The 21,720-nt window shown below is 32.7% G+C and overlaps 6 protein-coding genes and 1 long non-coding RNA gene across 13 annotated transcripts; 3 read left to right on the forward strand and 4 right to left on the reverse strand.

Annotated features, from left to right (window-relative positions):
- Positions 1-828: 828 nt before the first annotated feature.
- LOC112590059 (uncharacterized) lies at positions 829-4,345 on the reverse strand. 2 transcript variants are annotated; one of them, XM_025305589.1, is made up of 4 exons: positions 3,058-4,343; positions 1,533-2,063; positions 1,163-1,389; positions 829-1,057 (listed from the first exon to the last, which is right to left on the reverse strand). In XM_025305589.1, the coding sequence occupies exons 1-2, from the start codon at positions 3,869-3,871 to the stop codon at positions 2,038-2,040; spliced, it is 840 nt and encodes a 279-aa protein (XP_025161374.1). In that variant the 5' UTR covers positions 3,872-4,343; the 3' UTR covers positions 829-1,057; positions 1,163-1,389; positions 1,533-2,037. The 2 variants fall into 2 exon arrangements, with proteins under 2 accessions (XP_025161374.1, XP_025161373.1); XM_025305588.1 differs by having other exon boundaries at positions 1,533-4,345.
- A 493-nt stretch (positions 4,346-4,838) lies between these two features.
- On the forward strand, positions 4,839-12,825 carry LOC112590060 (uncharacterized). 5 transcript variants are annotated; one of them, XM_025305590.1, is made up of 5 exons: positions 4,839-5,163; positions 5,283-5,961; positions 11,168-11,306; positions 11,386-11,545; positions 12,503-12,825. In XM_025305590.1, the coding sequence occupies exons 2-5, from the start codon at positions 5,801-5,803 to the stop codon at positions 12,700-12,702; spliced, it is 660 nt and encodes a 219-aa protein (XP_025161375.1). In that variant the 5' UTR covers positions 4,839-5,163; positions 5,283-5,800; the 3' UTR covers positions 12,703-12,825. The 5 variants fall into 5 exon arrangements, 2 of the variants coding, with proteins under 2 accessions (XP_025161375.1, XP_025161376.1); XM_025305591.1 differs by having other exon boundaries at positions 4,839-4,933; XR_003113963.1 differs by lacking the exons at positions 11,168-11,306; positions 11,386-11,545; positions 12,503-12,825 and adding exons at positions 6,105-6,260; positions 6,387-6,580; positions 6,749-8,145 and having other exon boundaries at positions 4,850-5,163.
- LOC112590061 (putative nuclease HARBI1) lies at positions 9,111-9,811 on the reverse strand. 2 transcript variants are annotated; one of them, XM_025305593.1, is made up of 2 exons: positions 9,611-9,811; positions 9,111-9,498 (listed from the first exon to the last, which is right to left on the reverse strand). In XM_025305593.1, exons 1-2 carry the CDS (start codon positions 9,671-9,673, stop codon positions 9,172-9,174), a joined length of 390 nt encoding a protein of 129 aa, XP_025161378.1. In that variant the 5' UTR covers positions 9,674-9,811; the 3' UTR covers positions 9,111-9,171. The 2 variants fall into 2 exon arrangements, with proteins under 2 accessions (XP_025161378.1, XP_025161377.1); XM_025305592.1 differs by having other exon boundaries at positions 9,588-9,801.
- On the reverse strand, positions 9,811-10,803 carry LOC112590062 (uncharacterized). The gene is made up of 3 exons (XR_003113964.1): positions 10,705-10,803; positions 9,925-10,065; positions 9,811-9,847 (listed from the first exon to the last, which is right to left on the reverse strand). It is a non-coding gene; the product is annotated as an uncharacterized LOC112590062 (long non-coding RNA).
- Positions 12,826-13,595: 770 nt separating the features above from the next.
- LOC105185880 (uncharacterized) lies at positions 13,596-15,081 on the forward strand. Its single transcript, XM_025305594.1, has 6 exons — positions 13,596-13,730; positions 13,880-13,990; positions 14,211-14,255; positions 14,334-14,585; positions 14,731-14,839; positions 14,914-15,081. Exons 4-6 carry the CDS (start codon positions 14,451-14,453, stop codon positions 14,985-14,987), a joined length of 318 nt encoding a protein of 105 aa, XP_025161379.1. The 5' UTR covers positions 13,596-13,730; positions 13,880-13,990; positions 14,211-14,255; positions 14,334-14,450; the 3' UTR covers positions 14,988-15,081.
- Positions 15,082-17,758: 2,677 nt separating this feature from the next.
- LOC112588061 (uncharacterized) lies at positions 17,759-19,472 on the forward strand. Its single transcript, XM_025305605.1, has 6 exons — positions 17,759-17,763; positions 17,902-17,927; positions 18,206-18,373; positions 18,448-18,649; positions 18,801-18,964; positions 19,060-19,472. The coding sequence occupies exons 1-6, from the start codon at positions 17,759-17,761 to the stop codon at positions 19,260-19,262; spliced, it is 768 nt and encodes a 255-aa protein (XP_025161390.1). The 3' UTR covers positions 19,263-19,472.
- Positions 19,473-19,616: 144 nt separating this feature from the next.
- On the reverse strand, positions 19,617-21,291 carry LOC112590063 (protein ALP1-like). Its single transcript, XM_025305602.1, has 3 exons — positions 21,175-21,291; positions 20,451-21,080; positions 19,617-20,371 (listed from the first exon to the last, which is right to left on the reverse strand). The coding sequence occupies exons 2-3, from the start codon at positions 20,838-20,840 to the stop codon at positions 20,057-20,059; spliced, it is 705 nt and encodes a 234-aa protein (XP_025161387.1). The 5' UTR covers positions 20,841-21,080; positions 21,175-21,291; the 3' UTR covers positions 19,617-20,056.
- Between the last annotated feature and the right edge of the window lie 429 nt (positions 21,292-21,720).

The raw sequence follows: 21,720 nt of genomic DNA on the forward strand, positions 1-21,720 counted from the left end.
AATGTAGACGAGCCTTAAGATTGCGAGGATACTGAACTATCTACATAATAGATAATAGGAAATAACAACACTTGATCATTTATTTGTGGTGTACAAAGCTTATTTCTCAACTCATAAGTTTGATTTAAACGTAAGTATTATTACTTGTTTTAATATCTTTCTGCACTATCATTTTATATACCTTATATTATTGCTATTATTAACTTAAATTAATTTTGCTACATTTATGATATATGTAGATGCCACCACAATATAAACAAAAATTTCGTCTGGCTTGGTTAAAGTCAGATAAATTCAAAGACTGGCTCTTACCTATTGATGATGACCCAACAAGAGCAACATGTAAGTGGTGTAAATGCACTATTACTGTCAAATTGACTGACATTGATAACCATTCGAAAAGTACCCAGATAGCCAAACCTGCGCAAACAGATTTTGCGCAGAGCCTGTTAGCAGTGTCTAGTGACAGAAAGGCAACAGGTTGCATGCAGAATCTGTTTTAACATATTCTGACAACAGACTGGCGGCAAAGTGCGCGTAGAGTCTCACAGCAGATTCTGACAGCAGATTAGCGGCAGAATGTATGCATAGACCGACAGGAGACTAGCGGTAGAATGCACGCAGAGCCTGTCGACATGCTGTGCCAGCAGACTGACGGCAGAATACGCACAGAGCCTGTCGACATGCTGTGCCAGCAGACGCGGCAGAATACGCACAGAGCCTGTCGACATGCTGTGCCAGCAGATTGGCGGCATAAATGTAGAAGATTCTGTCGCTTTTAAAGTTATATAATTAGAGGGCCAATAAAATGGAAATTAAATTTTAAATAATTGTTCTGATAAAAATCTTTATTGTTATACACATTAAATGATATACAAAATAAAAGAAGCTACTTTCCAATGTGAATATGTCAAATCCAACGGCCGATTCTTCAGAAGGATAAGTACGTCTGCCGCGTGTATTTTACTCCTCTGGTAGAGAAGAACTTAATTCCCTATTAATATAGATAAGACGGCACTCCGACTATTGGCTTACAATCCGTCAATGCTCCAGCTATCTGTAAAAAAACAAAATACATATTTTGAAGAACCGTTTACAGCACAATAACAAGAGGGAATATCAGATTTCTTTTTATTTGTTCAACAGAAAAATTAGTAGTTACCTTTTTAAAATAATATTGTCTTCTGTTGTACCAGGTCTAAGTTCCGAAAAATCAGCCCTCCTTTCGTCCGGCAAAGTAGGCACTTCGGCGTCTTTGGGCTTCATTTTCAAATGCTTCTTTCCCATAGGTAACAAATTATCATCTATCTCGTTTCCTCGATGCAAGTCGATGGATAATTATAAGGCAGCTATACGTCTAGCCATTGCTTTGTTTGGCATTGGGTATAACTAAAATGCGATAGAAAAAATATTCAATATTGCAAGATGCAAATGTTTCAATAAAAGAAAAATATATATATATATTTACTTACAAGAAAAAATTTTTTTTTCAAACTTTAAAGAAACCTTGTACTTATGTTATAGTCACTTACCATAACTACATATTTCACTGGTGAGTTTATGGGAAGTCGCACAGAATAGGTCTACGTCGTTAATATTTAAAAAAATTATCTCCAAGTTGTACAGATGCGATATCATAAGGATTACGTTATCCAATTCTTTATACTCAACACTATGAGATTCGTTCAACATTTGGTGAAGTTTTTTTGCAAAGATTATGGTTTCCTCACCACCTTGCGGTACATAGTTTGGTGCGTTTTTTTTTTGTGATTTCCCCTATAGGCCTAATCTACATTCATTTTTTAAGACTGGTCGAAAAGTATCGCCATCGATGTATTCTAAAATATTTTTTTCACGTGCATTGAAAAGAAAATTATTAACAGAAACACTGTAAACAGTTCACTCTGCGTAAATATTAAACTCCTGATAACTAATAGGAAAAACACTAAATCACTTCACTATGTATGATTGTTGCAACAATATATGTGCCTGTTTCTCTGTGGGTTTCCTCATAATCGTCACTTTCAGTGTCATCCGTTAAAGAGCAGTGCCAAAAAGGCATTCTGAAACATTTAACTTTTACTTTGTTAACATTCACTAAAAGAAAATCACTGCATAAATTGCTACATTTGAACACTTGAATAGATGAAGATGGTATACCAATATCGTAAAAGTCGTCTATTTTTAAAAATTTCTTTACTTCCAAGTAATAGGAAGAATCATGTACGAATATACTGAAGACAATGCATATAGAATCATCATGCAACATGCAGCAACTATCACGTACATCTGTACTTAAAAGTATCTGATTAAATTGTATCTTACGATACTGTGAAAAAGTAGCACCATTATTCAGTGGCATAAATACACGAATTGACGAATCTATTTCCTGATTGCACTTTGTGCCATGCATTTCTATTTCCTTCATCCTATTAAAGAACTGTTGAAGTGGCTGACCCGGTTTTCTACAGTATTTCCTAAAAATGGACATGTTGCTTTCATATGGGAAAGCAGAAAAAGAATCTAAACTTCCTAACTGCCGGGCATCGTTAGTCATATGAAGAAGACTGTGCACATTATAAGAAAGAAAATTATCACCATAGAGATCACTTGAACGAAGAACAAATTTTTGCAGTGCAAGTTCTGCAAAATTGAGAAGTTGTTTAGATGGTGAATTTGAAACGAGAACCCTTATAGCACCTTGTAGTAACAAAAAATGCTTATAAAACTACCTAACACATACCTAACGTACCTAACACACCATACATAATAACTGGACCTGTATAAAGCACAATCTGCCTGAACTCTGTCGTTTTATATTTCAAATATACTTGGAGAGATCTGGGACGTCTTGCAAAGTCAGAGGGAATATATTGTTGGAGATTATCTAATCTTTCACATATGACACTAATGGCATTTGCAGAAAGTTTTGATGCACGTGAATATCGTCCGGAAACCCATGCAGATAATAGTTTTTTATGAAGCACACTAAATGCATATACTCGAAAGGAACTTGTGAAACCATTCCTATAGGAATTAATGATAATGGACTTGTACCTTCTTTATGATGATCTTCGTCCACAACTGCAACATATTCTTCATCTCTTCTTACAGAATGATTTATTCCTTTAAAAACATTGCAACCTTCACTTATTGTTCCACTAACTTTGCATTTTGAGCATGGTTTACTAGACAGATGACCACGATGATTTAGAATAAAAGCTCGAGCTGGTGCATCTGCTATAAAACATCTAAGTCGTATTGGAATATTACTGCCATTGAACTGTATGCCTCCATTGTTCACAACTGTTAGAATATCTGTAATAAATGCTTCGAAGAAACTATTCGGATTATGGGGCTTTTGTGAACCTTTGTATATACCAACAATTATTGGTTTGGCGTGTTGTACATTCGCTATTCTACATTGAATAGGCCATAGATGAACACTACCCGCTCTACCTAATGTACACCCATCTGTGTGAATATCTAATTCAATATGTGAAGGAATTGCTGCCATGGACATATGTGAAAGGTATTCAATTAAAGCTATTTGAAAATCAAAGTGAATGTATTCTCCTGGCTCAACGTTTAACACAACAATACTATTGCGTGGTGTATTAAGAAGTGTTCTAGTGTCTTTGGGCAAATTAGAGAAGCATGGGTGTGTTCTAAGAAGAGATAATACACTATTACCTTGAACATGAATAAAATTGTTGTCAACAAAACAGGAAGCTAGCTGTTCACGAAAGGATGATTGGCCAAAATTGTCATGAAACAATGTTCCACATTCAGATGCATTTGAAGACGATGAAGAAGAATCATCATTAATAATGTTTCTGTTATGTACTATATGAGAATTATCATTTGACATGGAATCATTGCAAAAAGTATACTCTACATCAGCAAAGTGCGGAACACTGTTAACAAAACGAAATTCAGAGGAACTACATTCTGGAGTTAGTGAATTATGAGAATCACAGCTTTGCAAATTGACACTATTCTTTGATTTTCCATGTACACTTTTATATGTGCAATATGTGCCAACTTTAAACGCTCCCTTATTTTACACATAACTATAGATCGGTATCGTGGGGATAACTTATGTGCCGATTTCCGCGACACAAATGATTTATTCACGTAATTATTCATATGTGCGTGTTTATCGTGCGAGTCTTACGTATAACTGTAATAAACTGTAATAAAATCTGTAATATCGCTAATCGTCGCAAATGCAAAAGTCGCTATTCGTGCTCACTAAAGAGAGAAATTATTCACGTTCTGATCCTACTCGAAGATCGTATGTGAACGCAGTGTAGGTATACCTGTTATGGATACAATGGGTGCATTCAGTACTACGGCTGCGTTCTGATATTTACTGGCAGCACTGAAAATCTATAATATACGTGACACAAATTATGTATTTTCAATACTGACAGTAAATTTCGGAACGCACCCTACAACCGCTCACTGAGTGCTCAATGAGCTTTTACATTTGATTGGCTGCATTCAGCAGACTCAACAGTTGGACAACATTACTAAATTTTCCACTAAATCTCGCTCCTGATTGGTAAATACTTCTGGGTCTATGAAGAATCTAAAAAAATGCTCCAATCACAGACAATAATCAGTAAGCGCTCTCTGATCACTTTGTTCTACTGAACGTGGCCATTGCTTGCTAGATAAAAATATTGCTTTCTGATTGGTGCATTTCCGGAGATGGATGGAAATATACCAATCAGAACGCAGTGTTTTCATCCAGCAAGCAATCCAGCACGAAAACAAGCACCGTGTGCCGCTGGCATTATAATAGAATTTCAGTGTTGGCAGTAAATATCGGAACGCAGCATTGGTAACCATGTGAAGGAAATGTAAACAGTTGAATCGTGCTAACATTTTTCGAAGCCGATTTTCAGCCGGCAGTTACCTGGTCGTGGTGAGCCTCGCTGAATTGCTTCCAAGATAGCTGTGCACACTGTTGTTGTTCCAAAAAGCTGCTTTCATTTTTCGTTCTCGCCTTTTCTCTTTCCTATTATTTTGCGTCCTTCATCCATTTTTATTTTACAAAGTGACCGCACTTTCACTCAACGTGAAGAGTTGAATCCCGTGGATATATATATATCCACGTCGTATATAATTTCTTACAATGACAGACTCGCAAAAGACGTAAGTACGAGCGTATATTGTATTGAATTACGTATGTGTATCGCAGAGATCACGTTGAATGAAAAACAATCTATACACAATATTTAAATATATTAAATATGGATTTTGTTTATTTACAGAAGTTTCCGAACAAAACGTATTGTAAGCAAACCTTTGTGATATATGACAACCTCGTCATCTGATGAAGCCCTTAAGCGACAGAGAATGGCAAAGGCAGTAGATATTGATGATGATATCAATGATCTTCGAAGAATGATGAAATAAGATGCTGAACGATGCAACGATGCCTTATTGCATAGTTTTATGCAACCAAATTGTAATGCGCAACAACAATCTGACCTGTGCACTTAGTTAAAAATAATGGAGCCACAACCACACTCATACTCGCAGTCACAAATACGATCAGAGTTGTACACATATTCGGTGCCACAAACACACTCCGATCTACACACTCACTCGCATCCACAAACAGTAGCAGAGCTAAACACACACTTGCAGCCACAAACAGTAGCAGAGTTACACACACACTCGCAGCCACAAACAGTAGCAAAGCTACACACACACTCGCAGCCAGTAACAGTAGCAGAGCTACATACACACTCGCAGCCAGAAACACAGCTAGATACACACTCACAGCATGAAAATGACTCCAATACATACACACATTTACAACAGCGAATGGGCCCATATGGCCAAGCAACAAACAGTCCCAACTAACGTACAGAGGAAGGGAGACAGCAGCATGTATGGACATACTTATCACAACTTTGCGCAGGCTGGAGACAGGACAAATAATAGGTAAATTTATATGCATTTATATATATATATATATATATATATATATATACCCTTTGTTCGCACAGGTGCAAATTCGCGTTAGAACGTTTGTTTAAAGTCAATACAATTATATTTAAGCATGTGGTGTACATTAATCATTCCAGGAGAGATGGGGTGCGTTCGGGGAGCACGCTATTCGCACAATAAGTATCTAAGACCGTTCGAGGAGACGCTTTGTGGCGCTATAAAATCGATAATGACATCACTCTCAAAGCAGCGTGACGTCATTATTCGCGCAATTTTTCGCTATCATTTTCGAGGTAGGGCAGCAAATGCTATTAGCGCTAATTGGCGCTTATTCTTTCCTCGAACGTTCGATTGTGCTTTAAAGTGTTAGTCTATGATCTGTTCTTTTTAACTGCTGTTCTTTCAACCAATTACAACAGTGCAACCAGAAAGAACAAACCAATTGCGTCAAAAGTCAAATAAAGACAATTTATTAAACTGTGAGAAACTGTATTCACAATGGCTCAACCACTTAGTTAAATATCTGAAAATGTCGAAATTCATCTTTTAGATGAAAACGATGTGACATACACAATAAAAGTATCGCCAAATGATGCAGCGCGTGCAGAAAATGGTAATTATGATGACAGAGGTTATATAAGTATTCTATATGCTAATAATTATCCAAGTATAGAAGATAGATCAGTTGATATAATGGAAATTAATAAATTAGATTATAATAAAAGAGTGTGATTGATTTATGTCTCCTTTAATATATAGATATTATTCGTTATTCTTTTAGATACGATATTTACTACTTATCTTCTAGAAAGAACAAAATCACAAGATTCAGATTTTGATGCAGCAAGTCTGTCAATGGAGTCTTCCAATTCTGAGGATAATAATGAATCAATGTTTAAATGGTCTCATGCGGCAATTCTATTGCTGGTAGAAAAGTATCGGCTGCAAAAAAATAACATTGTATCGGGTAAAATATCCCAGAAAAAAGTATAGAATAATATTGCATCAGCATTATTTGTTAAAGGCTATAATGTCACTGAACCTCAATGTCTTTCAAAATTTCACGGAATGAAACGAACTTATAAATCTATAAAAGATCACAATAGCAAATCAGGGAATAATCTTAGAACATGGCCTTATATGGAAGTCATGGAATCTTTGCTTGGTGAACGACCTATTATGTCGTCTCCAGCAATAGCCTCTTCAAGCAGTATGTGTTCTAATTCTAGATCTAATAAAGAATCTAACTTATCAAATGCAAATATATGTAACAATGCAAACTCAAGTAATAAAAATTTAAGCTATTCAAATTGTCAGAAGCGCAAGGCACAAGAAAGTACATCAAACATTGCTGAATCAATTTTACAAAGTCGGAAATTGGCTGAGAACAATAGTGATCAGAGGCACAAAGAAAACATGGACTTTGAAAAGCAAATGCTAAAATTCATGAGTAAAATTTTAGACAAATTATAAATGTTTTTATTTTAATTTACATGCAACAAAGATAAAACGAAGTTGTAGTACAAATTATAAGATTGTTTCCTTTGTTTTTGATAAAACATGTACCATTTATTTTCTTGTTTACTTCTTTTAGTACAATTAATATTTTATTTAGTTTTGTAAAATATAGTATAGTAGCTGGTACATCTATTATACTGCGTTCTGTCTTCCTTAATATTTTAAACATATTCTTAAAATTTGCTTTATTTTTTAATATTAATAATTAATATTAAGTTTATACACATAAGTATTCACTAATGTCTTCCCATTGTAATTTGAATTATTTTGACGATTTTCAACTTTATGCCTATACATACATATTTTTATAATATAGTTAATTAGTTAGATAAAGTTATTACGTAAACATGGTCATAGACGCAACGCATAAAGTTGTGAAAATCGTACAAATAACAGTTATAATAGCAAGAGATTAATAACTTCCTGTGTACATCTGTGATAAATTGAATAATGATTAAATGCATAAGTGATACTTAATGTTAAGAACACTGATATATAAAATAAGATTTTTCTTTCTATGTTGGAACAATTAAAATGTTTGGTAAATATTTCTGATGAAAGTTATGTGGAACAGAATTACTACATTCAGTTAACTTAATTAGTCTATTATAACAAAATTAATCAATCATATTGATCAGAAAAATAAATTGGTTCATTAATTTTGCTGCTTGGTCGATCGAAAAAGTTAACCATTGTTAGTGATATTAGTTCTTTGTGTATAACTAAATATTACATTATACTTAGTATTACTTATACAGTGTTACATATATGTAACTTGTTTTTATTTTTATTGTACCTCAAGACAATACAAAGTATTTCATTTTTATTTTGTCGAAGGGAATGATTAATTAATATTAATGCTTGGTCGACCGATTAAGTTAAGCAGGGTTGGTGATATTAGTTCTTTATGTGTAACCAACAATATTACATATATATAACTTGCTTTTATTTTTATTCTTCAAGACAATACAAAGTATTTTATGTTTATTCTGTCGAGGGGAGTAATTGTATGTGTTAAAAATTAATTATAAACTATTATAAAACTAATATCAATAACAAAATGTATCTTTCATTTTATTCTTTTACTTTTTGTCCTAAATGAATTAATAACGAAGAGGATGTACTTATTATTTTAGAAGTAACACGGAAATGGCAATTTTTAAATATAATACTATTGTAAAAATAAATAAAGAATTCTTTTATATGTTATACTATTTTAATTTTATTAAACATGTACATATTAGTTTATATCTATGTTACAAAAGTATAAAAGATAATAACTTGTAAACTTCTTTAAAATAAAAAATACATTGCATTCCTAGCAAAATTAGAACTGTTTTAAGATTTATATGAGTCTTATTGGAAGTCTTTGGCTAATTAAGTCTCTTTTCAGAACACCTATTGTATCATCTGCAGCAACTTGACGAGGAATATCATTATCTACTTCACTATTTAATAAAACAATGTCAAAATCATCATTTCTTAGTATACAAATATTATGCATGACACAACAAGCAAGTATATAATGAGCAATTAAGGCCGGTATTCATAATCAGATCTTAAATTTAAGACCGTCTTAAGTTTATTTTCAGATGCTATACAAATCATTTCATTGGCTATGGGGTATCTGAAAATGAACTTAAGACGGTCTTAAATATAAGACCTGACTATGAATACTGGCCTAAGTCAGTCCGATTCATGGTTGTGTAATAAACTTCTAAATCGACCTTTCAAGGTACCAAATGCTCTTTCAATGGCGATTCGTGCTGAAGAATGGCAGAAATTATAATTTTTTTGTCGTTCAGTCAAATGACCATTATCACGATATGGAACCATTAAATTATCATGAATTTTATATGCAGCATCATCAAGTAAATGGGAATCATCAGGAAATTTTTCTGGGTTACCCAATGCATCTTGAATTTCTGATTGACGAAAAACGCGTTGATCATGCACAGAACCTGCATGTTCAATATAGCAGTGCGTGAAACGAGCTTTGTGATCACAGATCCCCTGGAAGAATAGTACGATATATTCAATATATACAATATAGTGAGGAGGATAAATTCTTCCATCTAATATACTAAGTACATATAACAAACTTGTAGCTGAATGGAATGGTGACCTTTCCGATTAACATAGGCTTCTGGATGTATATGTGGAGATGGGATATTGATGTGAATACCATCGATAGCTCCTATGACTTTAGGGAAGGAACTAATTACTTCAAATCCTGTCTTGGATAGCATTGCCTGTTGGCCATTTAATTAATACTAGTGCTAAATCTGCAAGTATCTTGGTAACTCGACGTGTTGTTAATAAGGCTGTTGATCGACTCACATCAAACTTTTCACATATTGATCTAGGATTAAAAAACTTATGAATGAAAAATGCAACATTACCTTGAGTAGGTCTTATTATTAGATATAATGTACTAACCTGTAAGAATCTGGTGTAGCCATTCGCCAAATAGCAATAAAAAACTGTTTCTCTGGGGAGATCATTCCTAACCCTGGATACTTTCTCTTAAGTTTTGGGGCAATTATCAAGAGTACAAACTCAAAAGTGTCTCTGGATATTCTAGATAAGAAGTGTGTAGAACTAAAATTAGTACAGACATACAGCGTATTCGACTGGACCTGGGTTAATCCATGCTGGGTTACATAAACTCAACTTAGGCCCAGTTCCACAACTTGCTTTAAACAGAGTTTAAAGCTAATCCGATGGTTAAAAGCAATTTTAACCATAAAGTATATGCGCATATACTATTGCTTTTAACCATCGGTTTAGCTTTAAACTTCGTTTAAAGTAAGTTGTGGAACTGGGCCTTATTAGTCGAACGTATACTATACTATACTATATAGTACATGTTCGATCAATAAGTTGGGTTTATTTAACCCAGCATGGGTGAACCCAAGTCCAGTCGAATATGCTAATAGAAAAATTTAGCTAATTTCTTTCCAATAAATACCGAATATCACTATACTAAACACTTTTTGTTGAAATTTCAAATGACATTGAAAAATTACATTACATTACATTACATTTATGTTATAATTTCTCACGTAACAATGTAAATGTAATAAAATACATATTGCATTTACTTTGCTGCAATATTTACTGAGCTACCATAAATAAATACATAATGTGAAATATGTTCACCATTCTATGATATATGTATAGAACTTTGAAAATTAATTAAAGATAATTTATCATTACCTAAAATTCTTGATCTTTCCACCTAGGTATCACCTCTTCCACATAATTTTGTAATCTTGGCAGTTTCTTCCGACGTCCTACTTTTAAATTAAAAAATTAAAAAATTAAATTAAAATTTAAAATTAAAAATTAAAAAATTAAATTAAAAGACTTAATAATTTTTTTCTTTTTTGGTTATCCATATTTGCACCAACATCAGCCATATTGTAACGATAAATTCACTCAAGTAACGTTCGAGCAGCTCGAAAGCGTAAGCTGCTTATAGTCTCTCCGAACGCATTTATCAGCGTTAGCGTTTGTTGCGTGATAGCGTGCTCCCCGAACGCACCCATGATGAAAAAGAGCAGTTAAATCGAATTGAGGCAAAAGTCAAGTTTGTATAACGTAGAATGGATTAAATAAAAGTATAGTATAACACATTTCTTGTCAATATCAATGTTTCAACACACGTTTTCTTTTTCAGTGAAATATATGCTATTCTTCGGGATACACAGAAACAGAATAACAGGTCAAAAATAATAAAACCAAGCGTCATACCGATAAAATCTGTCAAGGACGTTGAGGCATTTGAAAAAAGTAATGATGACGAATATAATAACGTTGTAAGTAAAAAATAAAACTTTAGACTTATGACATGTGTAATACTTATTAAACGTAATAATAGAAATTTATATTTGGCAGGTGCAATATCTTAGAAACATTGGAGGCTTCAATGCCAAAGAAGCGATAACTCTATGTCTAAAGGAAAGCGTCGCAGATTCAGCTTCTGTTCTCTTTTCATGGCGAGGTCGAAAAGGGCTGAAGGCATTATACAATGTAAGACTTGTACTTGCAATTTTCGGTAAGATTTTTTAACATATCTATTTATACACACATCACACACACACACACATGCGCGCGTGCACACACACACACACACACACACACACACACATATACAGGGTGTTTGATAGCTGATCATGCAGACGAAAATTGGAGATAGATTGGGTGTAGCCGAAAAGAAAAGTCATGTACCACAATGTCAAATTGCCAATAGTTATCGAGTTATTAATTAAAACATGTGAGCCAACGAGCGCGTAAAGAGCGGAGGGCGGCCGCAGTAAGCACGTAGACATTTGATACAGGTGGAGTCAGCGAGTGGCGGTAGGCAAGCGCGCGTGGCGAGGAGCAACGTAAACGACAAGAGGCGAGTGCGCGCGATGAGGAGCGAGCGAGCGCGAACGACGAGGAGCGAGCGAGCGCAAGCGACAAGAGGCGAGCGAGCGCGACGAAGAGCGAGCGAGCGCGAATGACGAGGAGTTGAGCGAGCTATAAGGAAAAAGCTATAAAGAAAAAGCTCGCTCGCTCCTCGTCGCGCGCGATCGCCTCTTGTCGCTTACGTTGCTCCTCGCCGCGCGCGCTTGGCTACCGCCACTCGCTGACTCCGCCTGTATCAAATGTCTACGTGCTTACTGCGGCCGCCCTCCGCTCTCTACGCGCTCGTTGGCTCACATGTTTTAATTAATAACTCGGTAACTATTGCCAATTTGACATTATGGTACATGATTTTTCTTCTCGGCTACACCCAATCTATCTCCAACTTTCGTCTGCATGATCAGCTATCAAACATCCTGTATATATATGCAAATATATATGTAGTAATTTATAATAGTTAGATTTCGAAATTTACTGCCAGTATAGATATTTTATAACATCCGTAACGTGAACAGTGAATAGGTGAATAACGTGAATAGGTTTTCAGCACTGGCAATGAATTTCAAAACGCAGCTAATAAGTAATATCTTATATTTTATTTCAGATGCTGTATGTCGAAATCCCTATTTTCATAGGCCGACTCGACAAGACTTTCAACAATTTATAAGAGAAGCTCTCCGAGCTGCAAAGGAGAGAGTCCGGAGTAGAAGTCGTCGCCCACATCAGTCAGCAGGACAAGAAAATGATCGGGACCTATGGAACAATGACTGGCCAGAAGAAGAGAAGGAAGAAGTTACAGATTAAATTAACAAGATGTATATATGTAAATATTTAGATGGACAAATGTTGGATTTTTAATTGACCGGCCGAAAGTAGCTTTTTTTGTTTTATATATCATTTAATATATATAACAATAAAGATTTTTATCAGAACAATTTAAAATTTAATTTCCATTTTATTGGCCCTCTCATTACATAACCTTAAAAGCGACAGAATCTCCTGTATTTCTGCCGCCAATCTGCTGGCATAGCATGTCGACAGGCTCTGTGCGTATATTGTCATCAGTCTGCTATCGCAGTATGTCTACAGGTACTATGTATATTTTACCGTTAGTCTGCTATCGCAGCATGTCGACAAGCTCTGCGCGCATACTGCCGACAATCTGTTGTCAGAGCCTATCGGCAGGTTCTGACACAGTCTAACAGCATACTAGCTCGACAGATGGATATAGATCTGCCGACAGGGTCTGCTCGAATCTGATGTCAGTCTGCGCACAGATTGCTTACTGGGTAGAAAACATATAAGAGCATCAGCTCCATTTACTTCATTGTTTTGTCAAAAGAAGATTGATTTTCCTAAAAGAAATAAGAAGACATCAGTTGCTAAAAGTAGATAATACCGCGTATATAATACTGCTTATAATAAAATGAAATATGAAAAATATATATACATATATATAAATATATATATATATATATATAAAAGCGATATTGTATCAATAATATAATATAATTATATTATTATGAATAAAATTAATCAACAATAAAACTAATTATGTATTTACTTTAATTTCTTTCTTAAAAACATATGCACACGTATGCATAGCGCGCGTGCACACATACACACACACATTTATTAATTTTAGCTTATTTCTGGGATTTTTTGGAGAAGCATTTGATGGATTTTAAAATTCAGAGTTGGCAACACTGGGTGAAGCATTCGCAGTAGAAACATGGCGGCATCCGTGGAACATTTGCGTCTTCTGGACGCAGAAGATAATGAAGAATATACAATTGTAGTAAGTTTAGAAGATGCAGAAAAAGCGTGAAACGGTATGAATACAATTGATAATAATGTGATTAAATTTATTATTTAAGCAAATCCCTAGTAAACACCTAATAAAACTACAAACCCTAATAAGCTACATCAATAATATTTCTTTAATAATACTTTGATGGAAATTGTTCTGATTTATTTATAGACATGAATTTTGCGACAATATTATTACAAGAAGCAAAGAAGCAACAAGATAACAAGCAAACAAGCAGAAATAACATGGAATTGTCCAATACGTCGTCACTTATACATTATGGTAATATTACTATATTTATCAATATGACTTCTAAATTTATATAAAATATAATTTATATAAATTATATAAATATTATATTAATTATATAAAATTAATTTTATATATTAATTATATAAATTATATAAATTATATAAATTTATATAAAAATATAAATAATAAATTATAAATTTATTATAAAAATACATGATCAGTTCATATGAAACGAATTTATCTATTTTAGCAAGCACAAGTAGCAATGAAAGTAACAGTTGTGAACCTACAGAAGGTAATTATGAATATTTTTAGTGTGGACTTTAATGAATTACTGAATAATTTAAATATTATATTTTTTAAATTATTATAGATATGCATATATGGATGAAATCCTGTTACTATTACATCTATACAGCAAGTATATAAAGATAAATTCAATAGCGGAAAAGGTACTGTCAAGCAGTACTGGAATAAAATAGCATAAAGTATGCAAAAAGAGAAATACAATGTGTCAGGCTTGAAATGTTCTACAAAATTACAATCCTTGAAAAGGACGTTCAAAGCTATGATAGATCACAATAAAAAAAGTGGGAACAATCGAAAAGAATGGGAATATCAAAAGGTATAATATATAATCTTATTTTATATAAACATATATATAAACATTTATATAAATATATGTATAAATATGTATGTACATGTATAAATATATAAATATGCATTGATATATATAATTTATAGTACAGAAAATATGTATTTCATTTCAGAATATGGAGGAATTATTTTCAAATAAACCATGGGTACAACCTCTTAGTATAGCTGGATCACACATTGAAGACGATATAAAAGAAGAAAAAGAAAATATATTAGAAAGATGTAAGTAAAATAAAATTTATGTAGATGTAAAATGATAATTTGTAGATATACATTCTAAATATATTTATTTATAGGTACAAAAAAGAGGAAATTAAGTATGCTAGTAGAGGAATATACAGGGTGCACGATTTATCTGAAGACATTGTAATATCTCGAGAACTATACATTGGATAAAAAAAAGTGGTTAATGAAAGTTGTTAGTCTCGAAGGGGGACATCCAATGATACCAAACTCAACCTCCCACCCCACCCCCTGGGGGTGGGGGTTGGGGGCAACTTTGAAATCTTAAATGGAAACCCCCACTTTTTATTGCGGATGTGGATTCTACGCCACAAAATACGTAAATTTTGTCTGAAACTTTTTTTCTGATTCGTGATAGATGGCGCTGTAATCGCAAAAAATTATATTTTCCGCAATTCTCCAGAAATGATCATTGGATTGAGAAATAAAAAATACCTGTTCAATATTTTTAAATCAACAAGTGCCAACAACTCGTGAAAACATGGTAGAACGCATAAGAAACGCTTGCGCTGAAACTCCCGCAGATATGCTTCTATCCTGTGTACAGTCATTTGAAAAAAGGATCAATAAGTGTATTGAAGTTGAAGATAAAAATTTCAAACACTTACTCTAATTAATTGAACAGTGAGAGCAAGGGTACTCACATTAAAAAAGCACCCCGATCTGTGAGAGGCAAGGGGACTCACATTAAAAAAGCATCCGAAGGAACATAAAACTACGTCCTCGTCGTTGTTCCTGTGTAACGCTAAAGTAGTTTCTCGGAAAAATTCAACGCTATCACGAATGAAAAAAATTGTTTCAATAAAAATTTCACGTACAATTTAATTCTGTAATGAAAAATGTGGGTCCCCATTTGAGATTTGAACGTTACCACCCACCTACCCGAGAGGATGGGGGAATATTTATTATGTTCTTTAAAAATATTGAACAGGTATTTTTTATTTCTCAATCCAATGATCATTTCTGGAGAATTGCGGAAAATATAATTTTTTGCGATTACAGCGCCATCTATCACGAATAAAAAAAAAGTTTCGGACAAAATTTACGTATTTTGTGGCGTAGAATCCGTATCTGCAATAAAAATTGGGGTTTCCATTTAAGATTTCAAAGTTGCCCCAACCCCACCCCAGGGAGTGGGGTGGGAGGTTGAGTTTGGTATCATTGGATGTCCCCCTTCGAGACTAACAACTTTCATTAACCACTTTTTTTATCCAATGCATAGTTCTCGAGATATTTCAATGTCTTCAGATAAATCGTGCACCCTGTACAGGAAGATTTTCATCACAAATCTTCTAAAACAAAGTTATATATACATATATGTTTATAACATTTGTTTACAATAGGGTTTACAATTCCAAAATCGAATTAATAATATTTAATTGTTTACAATAGAGTTTATGATTTCAAAAAAGAATCATTAATATTTAACTGCTATAAATTATATTAATGACTTACTTGCAGTTGTATCGAATGAAATCCTTTTCGGTTCACATACGATTCACTATTATCTCTTGGTGCAATAATTTTGACATATGTTCCGTCAATTGCACCAATCACTCCTGGAAACCCATACTTCTGTTCTATTGTATTCATTGTTTTTCTGTTTCTTCCATAGTTGGCCAAGAAATAAATGTTGCTGCTCTTGCATATAAACAATTAACAATTTTATGTACACTTCTCCATGCTGTAGCTTTTCCTACATTGAATCTATCTGAAACACATCTGAAGTATCTGTTTGTTAATCTGTTTGTTAAATCTCAAATAAAAGTGACAATTATAAATGTACAATTCATTTGTATATTATTTATGCATTTTATTACTTATAGGAGTTTGGTGTGACCATCATCCAAATAGCAATTAATAATTGTTTTTCAGGAGTTATGGTATTTCTACCCAAATCATTTTTTCTACATAAATCTGGTTTTATTAATTCCAGCAAATATGTAAAAGTATTTCGTTTCATCCTATATGGACAAATAATACTTAAATATTTCTTGCATATTAATGATAGAATTAATTTCAAAACAATAATTTCTTCAATGTTGTAACAATATAAAGAATTAATGTAGAAGAATCAACATTGGAAAAATATTTATACTTTAACTTTTAACATTGCAACGTTTTAGTAATGTTGTTTAAATTTTTTGTACTATGTAAGATATTGAGAGTATAATAAGATATTCTCTGAATCTATGAAAATTGAACATAGAAAATACCGATTTGTCGTGGAATTTGTTGTTCAATCGCGGGACGGTGGCCAAAAGTTAATAATTAGAAATCAGAAAAGAGAGAAGTTTATTTTCCAAAAATATCTTAATATTTTTTATTTACTTACCGAAAATGCATTTGAAATTCTTTGTGTGTATATAATGGAACCACATCTTCAAGATAATTTTGGTACCGCGCACGTTTAGTTAAGCATTTTTCATTTATTAAATTTATTAATAATATATCATCTTCATTGTCCGAAGAATCACTATCCGAAGATTCTATTAAACACTTTGTTAATTCTAATACAGCCTGCATTGCATTCATATTTATTTTAATATTTTAAATTTTATTTTAATAAAATACTGCGGATACAGTTTTGTTATTATTACAATATATTGTACTCCGTTCTTTTCATCTGTACTGCTAACTAATGCATAAGTTAGAGACAAATATATTTTTTCTTACTTTAATTTATTGCACCAGTTCAGGAGTGCAGCTAAAAAGAACAGATCACTGAAAACATTATCATCAATTACGGAACACTTATGTCAGCGTGCTGTGATGACATCTTAAGGCTCGTCTACATTAGCTGTAAGAGTAAGGCTGTAAGGTTGCAAGACACGAAATGAAATATTTTCATTCGCTGACAGCTTACGTTACAGCCTTACAGCCTTAGGGTGCAGTTACATGGAGTCAGAAATAGCAGAACGGAACGAAAACGGAAAAGACAAATGGTAGAGGTTAACAATTGAAACATTCCGTTCCGTTGTTTCGAAGCTGGCTTTCACATGAGATATTTTTCGCGGAACGGAACGAAACACATAACCAAGAGATATCACATCGATCCGTCAGCATGGTAAAGTATTAATTATAATACAACTATAAAATATTGGGAATATTTTAATAATTAATATATATATATGTATATTTATTAGGAACAATTTAAATGTGGATACTGTGGTTGGTGCTTAAAACAGCATCAAATTGTTGAGCATTCTTGTTTTACGAATACAGAAGCGGATTTAATATTTATCGATAACGAAAAAAATATTTTTATAGCAAGTGAAATAATATATTAATAATATATTACTAATAAATGTATACATTATTTATTAATAAATATGATTATTACAGAAAAAGAGATTGTAGAAGACACTGACTGTAATAAAGAACAACTGGATGAAGACTTGATATCAGCAGTAAAAAGCAGGCCTGCTCTATATGATTTTCGTCTACCTTTAAAAGAAAGAGGAAGAAAACAAAAGGCTGACTTGTGGAGAGAAATCAGTGTATATTTGAAAGGTGCTATCTATATAGATTTATTTATATATTTTGTTAATATAAACACAATTCTAATTACAAATTGTATGTTATAGGATCATATACACCCACGGACGCGGAAAAACGTTGGAATTACTTAAAAGATTGTTATAGGAAAGCGAGAAATTTGCTCAAAAAACAACAAAATATTGCACAAAGAAGTGGTGCAGCTGGTACATCGAAAAGTGAAACCATCAAGTCATCTTTTCGTTATTATAATATTATGATGTTTTTAAATGATACACTAGAATATCGACAGTAAGTAAAATAATATTTGTGTAGTGATATTTTATAGGTTAATTATTTTATTGTAAGAACTTTCCTACTAAGCTTTCCTATTTTACGGAATGTAATGTGTTACGGACATTTCTGTGTGTAATAGCTTTTATTTTTCTAATATTTGTTTCAGAACCGTGACTTCCTTGCGAAAAGCAATATATGATAGCAAAGCATCTACATCAAGTGCATTAAATGACACTGATGAATCGGATGAAGTACTTTTTATCAACAATGAATTGGACTGCAGTTCAAGATCAGATTTTTCCTTTAATACTCAATCAGTCAATTCAAAGAGTATAATTTATTATTATATATATCTATATGTATACACACAATATTAAGTACAAACATTATGATAATAATTCTTTAATATTTCGTCTATTTAATAGAAAGAAAGAACAAACAAAATGTGGATGAAAGTGAGAAAGTTCTTATAGAAGCGCTAAAAGAAAATGTTGAATGTAATCCTATTGATGGATTTTTATTACGTCTAGGAGAAGGTCTACGCAGACTTTCATATAACAAAAGATCACGGTTAGAAATAGATTTCTTACAAAAACTGTATGAAATGGAAGAGGAAGAAGGGACATAGAAGAATGAGTTATATCTCCATATAATATATTCTGTAGTTCGAAGATAGTGACAACTGTCGTTATCTGCTATTCCAAATTACAGAATGAATATTCTACATTTAGCTTTTTTATCTGTTAAGTTACTTGTGATTCTTTGTGATACTGGAAAGTTAGTTGTAATATGAAGTTTACAAGAGTGTGTTGATATATAAGATTTATAAATGCAAATTATAAAAAAAAACAAATATCTTGTTTAAAAAACACATTCTTATATATAAATAATTTGTTATAAAAGAAATGTATAAAATTTTGTTTAAGAGAAAGTTTATTTTTGTTTAACATAAATTTATGACAACAAATAAAAAATAGTAATATATATTTTTATTACTTTTATTTAGTAATCATTTGTACAAGCCTTTGCCCACTGCTGTTGAATAGCTCCATTTGTACAGAAATATTGCGTAAATAAATTTCTAGCAATACTCCCAGTTTGAGATATAATTTCTAGGCTATTTTCAGGGCTATGCAATTCTTGAGAACAATCAACTTGTTGTGAAAGAATATCTCGTAGATCTTGTACGAGATATGTCCTTTCTTTCATAGGACGCATAAGATCTCTTGTTATTAAAAAATTGTGTAAACAAACCGTTGCTTGAACGTTGGTTGAACAATACTAATAGCTGTATCAATACCTGTTTCAATAAGTTTTCTAAGAATTCTCCATTTCGAAGTTAATATACCGAATGTATTGTATGAATGTAATACATTCGACAACTCGTCGAGCACGACTTAAGCGATAATTGAATATTCTTTTTTATATATTTAAATTGCTCTTTTGCGGATATGGACGCATCATATAGGACATTAGTGCAAAAGCTTCATCACCTATTACTACATATGGTAATTTAGGACCTTTTTCTGAAATAGACTTTGCTTTTGGTAAATTAAGATTGTTATGTTTCAATTGATACCAAAGTTCACTTTGCAAAAATATGCCGCTGTCACTTCGTCTTCCTTCAGCACCAATATGTACCACTGTAAAACGACAATTGGCATCTGCGAGTGCCATAAGTACAATGCTATGCATATTTTTATAATTATAAAAAGTTGAACCACTATGTGGTGGAGCCTATAATATAATCAAAACATGTTATTTACAAAAAGGGAAGAAAAATATTTTACGTAATGGTATATAAATTAATATTTACCTTAAGTCCAACATGCTTCCCATCAACTGCACCAATACAATTTGGAAAATCCCACATATCTTGAAATTCTTTAACCTTTTGTATCCACATATCTTCTGTACATTCAGGAAAAATTATATCTTTTAAAATATTCCATATCGCTTGACAAGTTTCTGCCACAATATTGGATACTGTACTCGTTCCAACTCGAAATGCAAAAGAAAGGGAAGATATAGAATCGCCCGAAGCCAAATAGCGTAAACATATCTCCAATCGTGTAGATGCTGATATTGGAGTTCTAACAACATTTTGTTTCATAATATTTTTATGAATTAACTTTAGTAGTTCATTAAATGTATCTATGTCCATTCTCATATACTCAAAAAATTTCTCAGTATCCACATTTTTCATTTCTTTAATTAAATTGTCGCTTGCCCCTTGCTTATATCTTTTTTCTTCGGTAAATATTGGCCGTACCCATACTGTTCGTAGACTTCTCTTTTTTCTTTCTTTTTTAAAATTTTATATAATAAATAAACTTTAATTAATTTTTTTCTTTTTTTTGTTTTAAATATTCTAATTGTGGCATACTTTTCCATTTATTGATTTTATAAACAATATCCTTATTTCTCTTTGTGACTTTAATTGTTCCTAATAAAATATATATATATATATTGTTAAAATATCTAATATTTTATATGTTATATTATATTTTATATTTTGTATACCGTAATTAATACTTTACCATGTTGACGGATCGATGTGATATCTCTTGGTTATGTGTTTCGTTCCGTTCCGCGAAAAATATCTCATGTGAAAGCCAGCTTCGAAACAATGGAACGGAATGTTTCAATTGTTAACCTCTACCATTTGTCTTTTCCGTTTTCGTTCCGTTCCGCTATTTCTGACTCCATGTAACTGCACCCTTACTCTTACAGCTATTGTAGACGAGCCTTTAGTTGCAGTACTGGCAGTGAATTTCGGAACGCAGCCTAAGCTCATCTACAATCAGGTTTCGTAAATACGTCATACGGCTTAGCAGATAACTAATCACATTTCTCCGTGTGCGCGCATGCGCGTCTTGCCGTTTTGTCTTAACCTATTGTGTTGTCTTCAAATCTAATTAAATCCTGTAAGATTGATTGATACAATTGACTTTTTGATATGAAATCACTATCAATATATAATAAACATTGTCCCTTAGGATGCGCAGATAATCTTTATTTTTACCACCTTCTAATCACAATAACAAAAGACCCTTTGAATAATTAAAATATATTTTTGTAATATT

The sequence above is a fragment of the Harpegnathos saltator genome, unplaced genomic scaffold (genome assembly GCF_003227715.2).
Source record: "Harpegnathos saltator strain DR-91 unplaced genomic scaffold, Hsal_v8.6 scaffold701, whole genome shotgun sequence".
In the NCBI taxonomy this organism is placed as follows: Eukaryota; Metazoa; Arthropoda; class Insecta; order Hymenoptera; family Formicidae; genus Harpegnathos; species Harpegnathos saltator.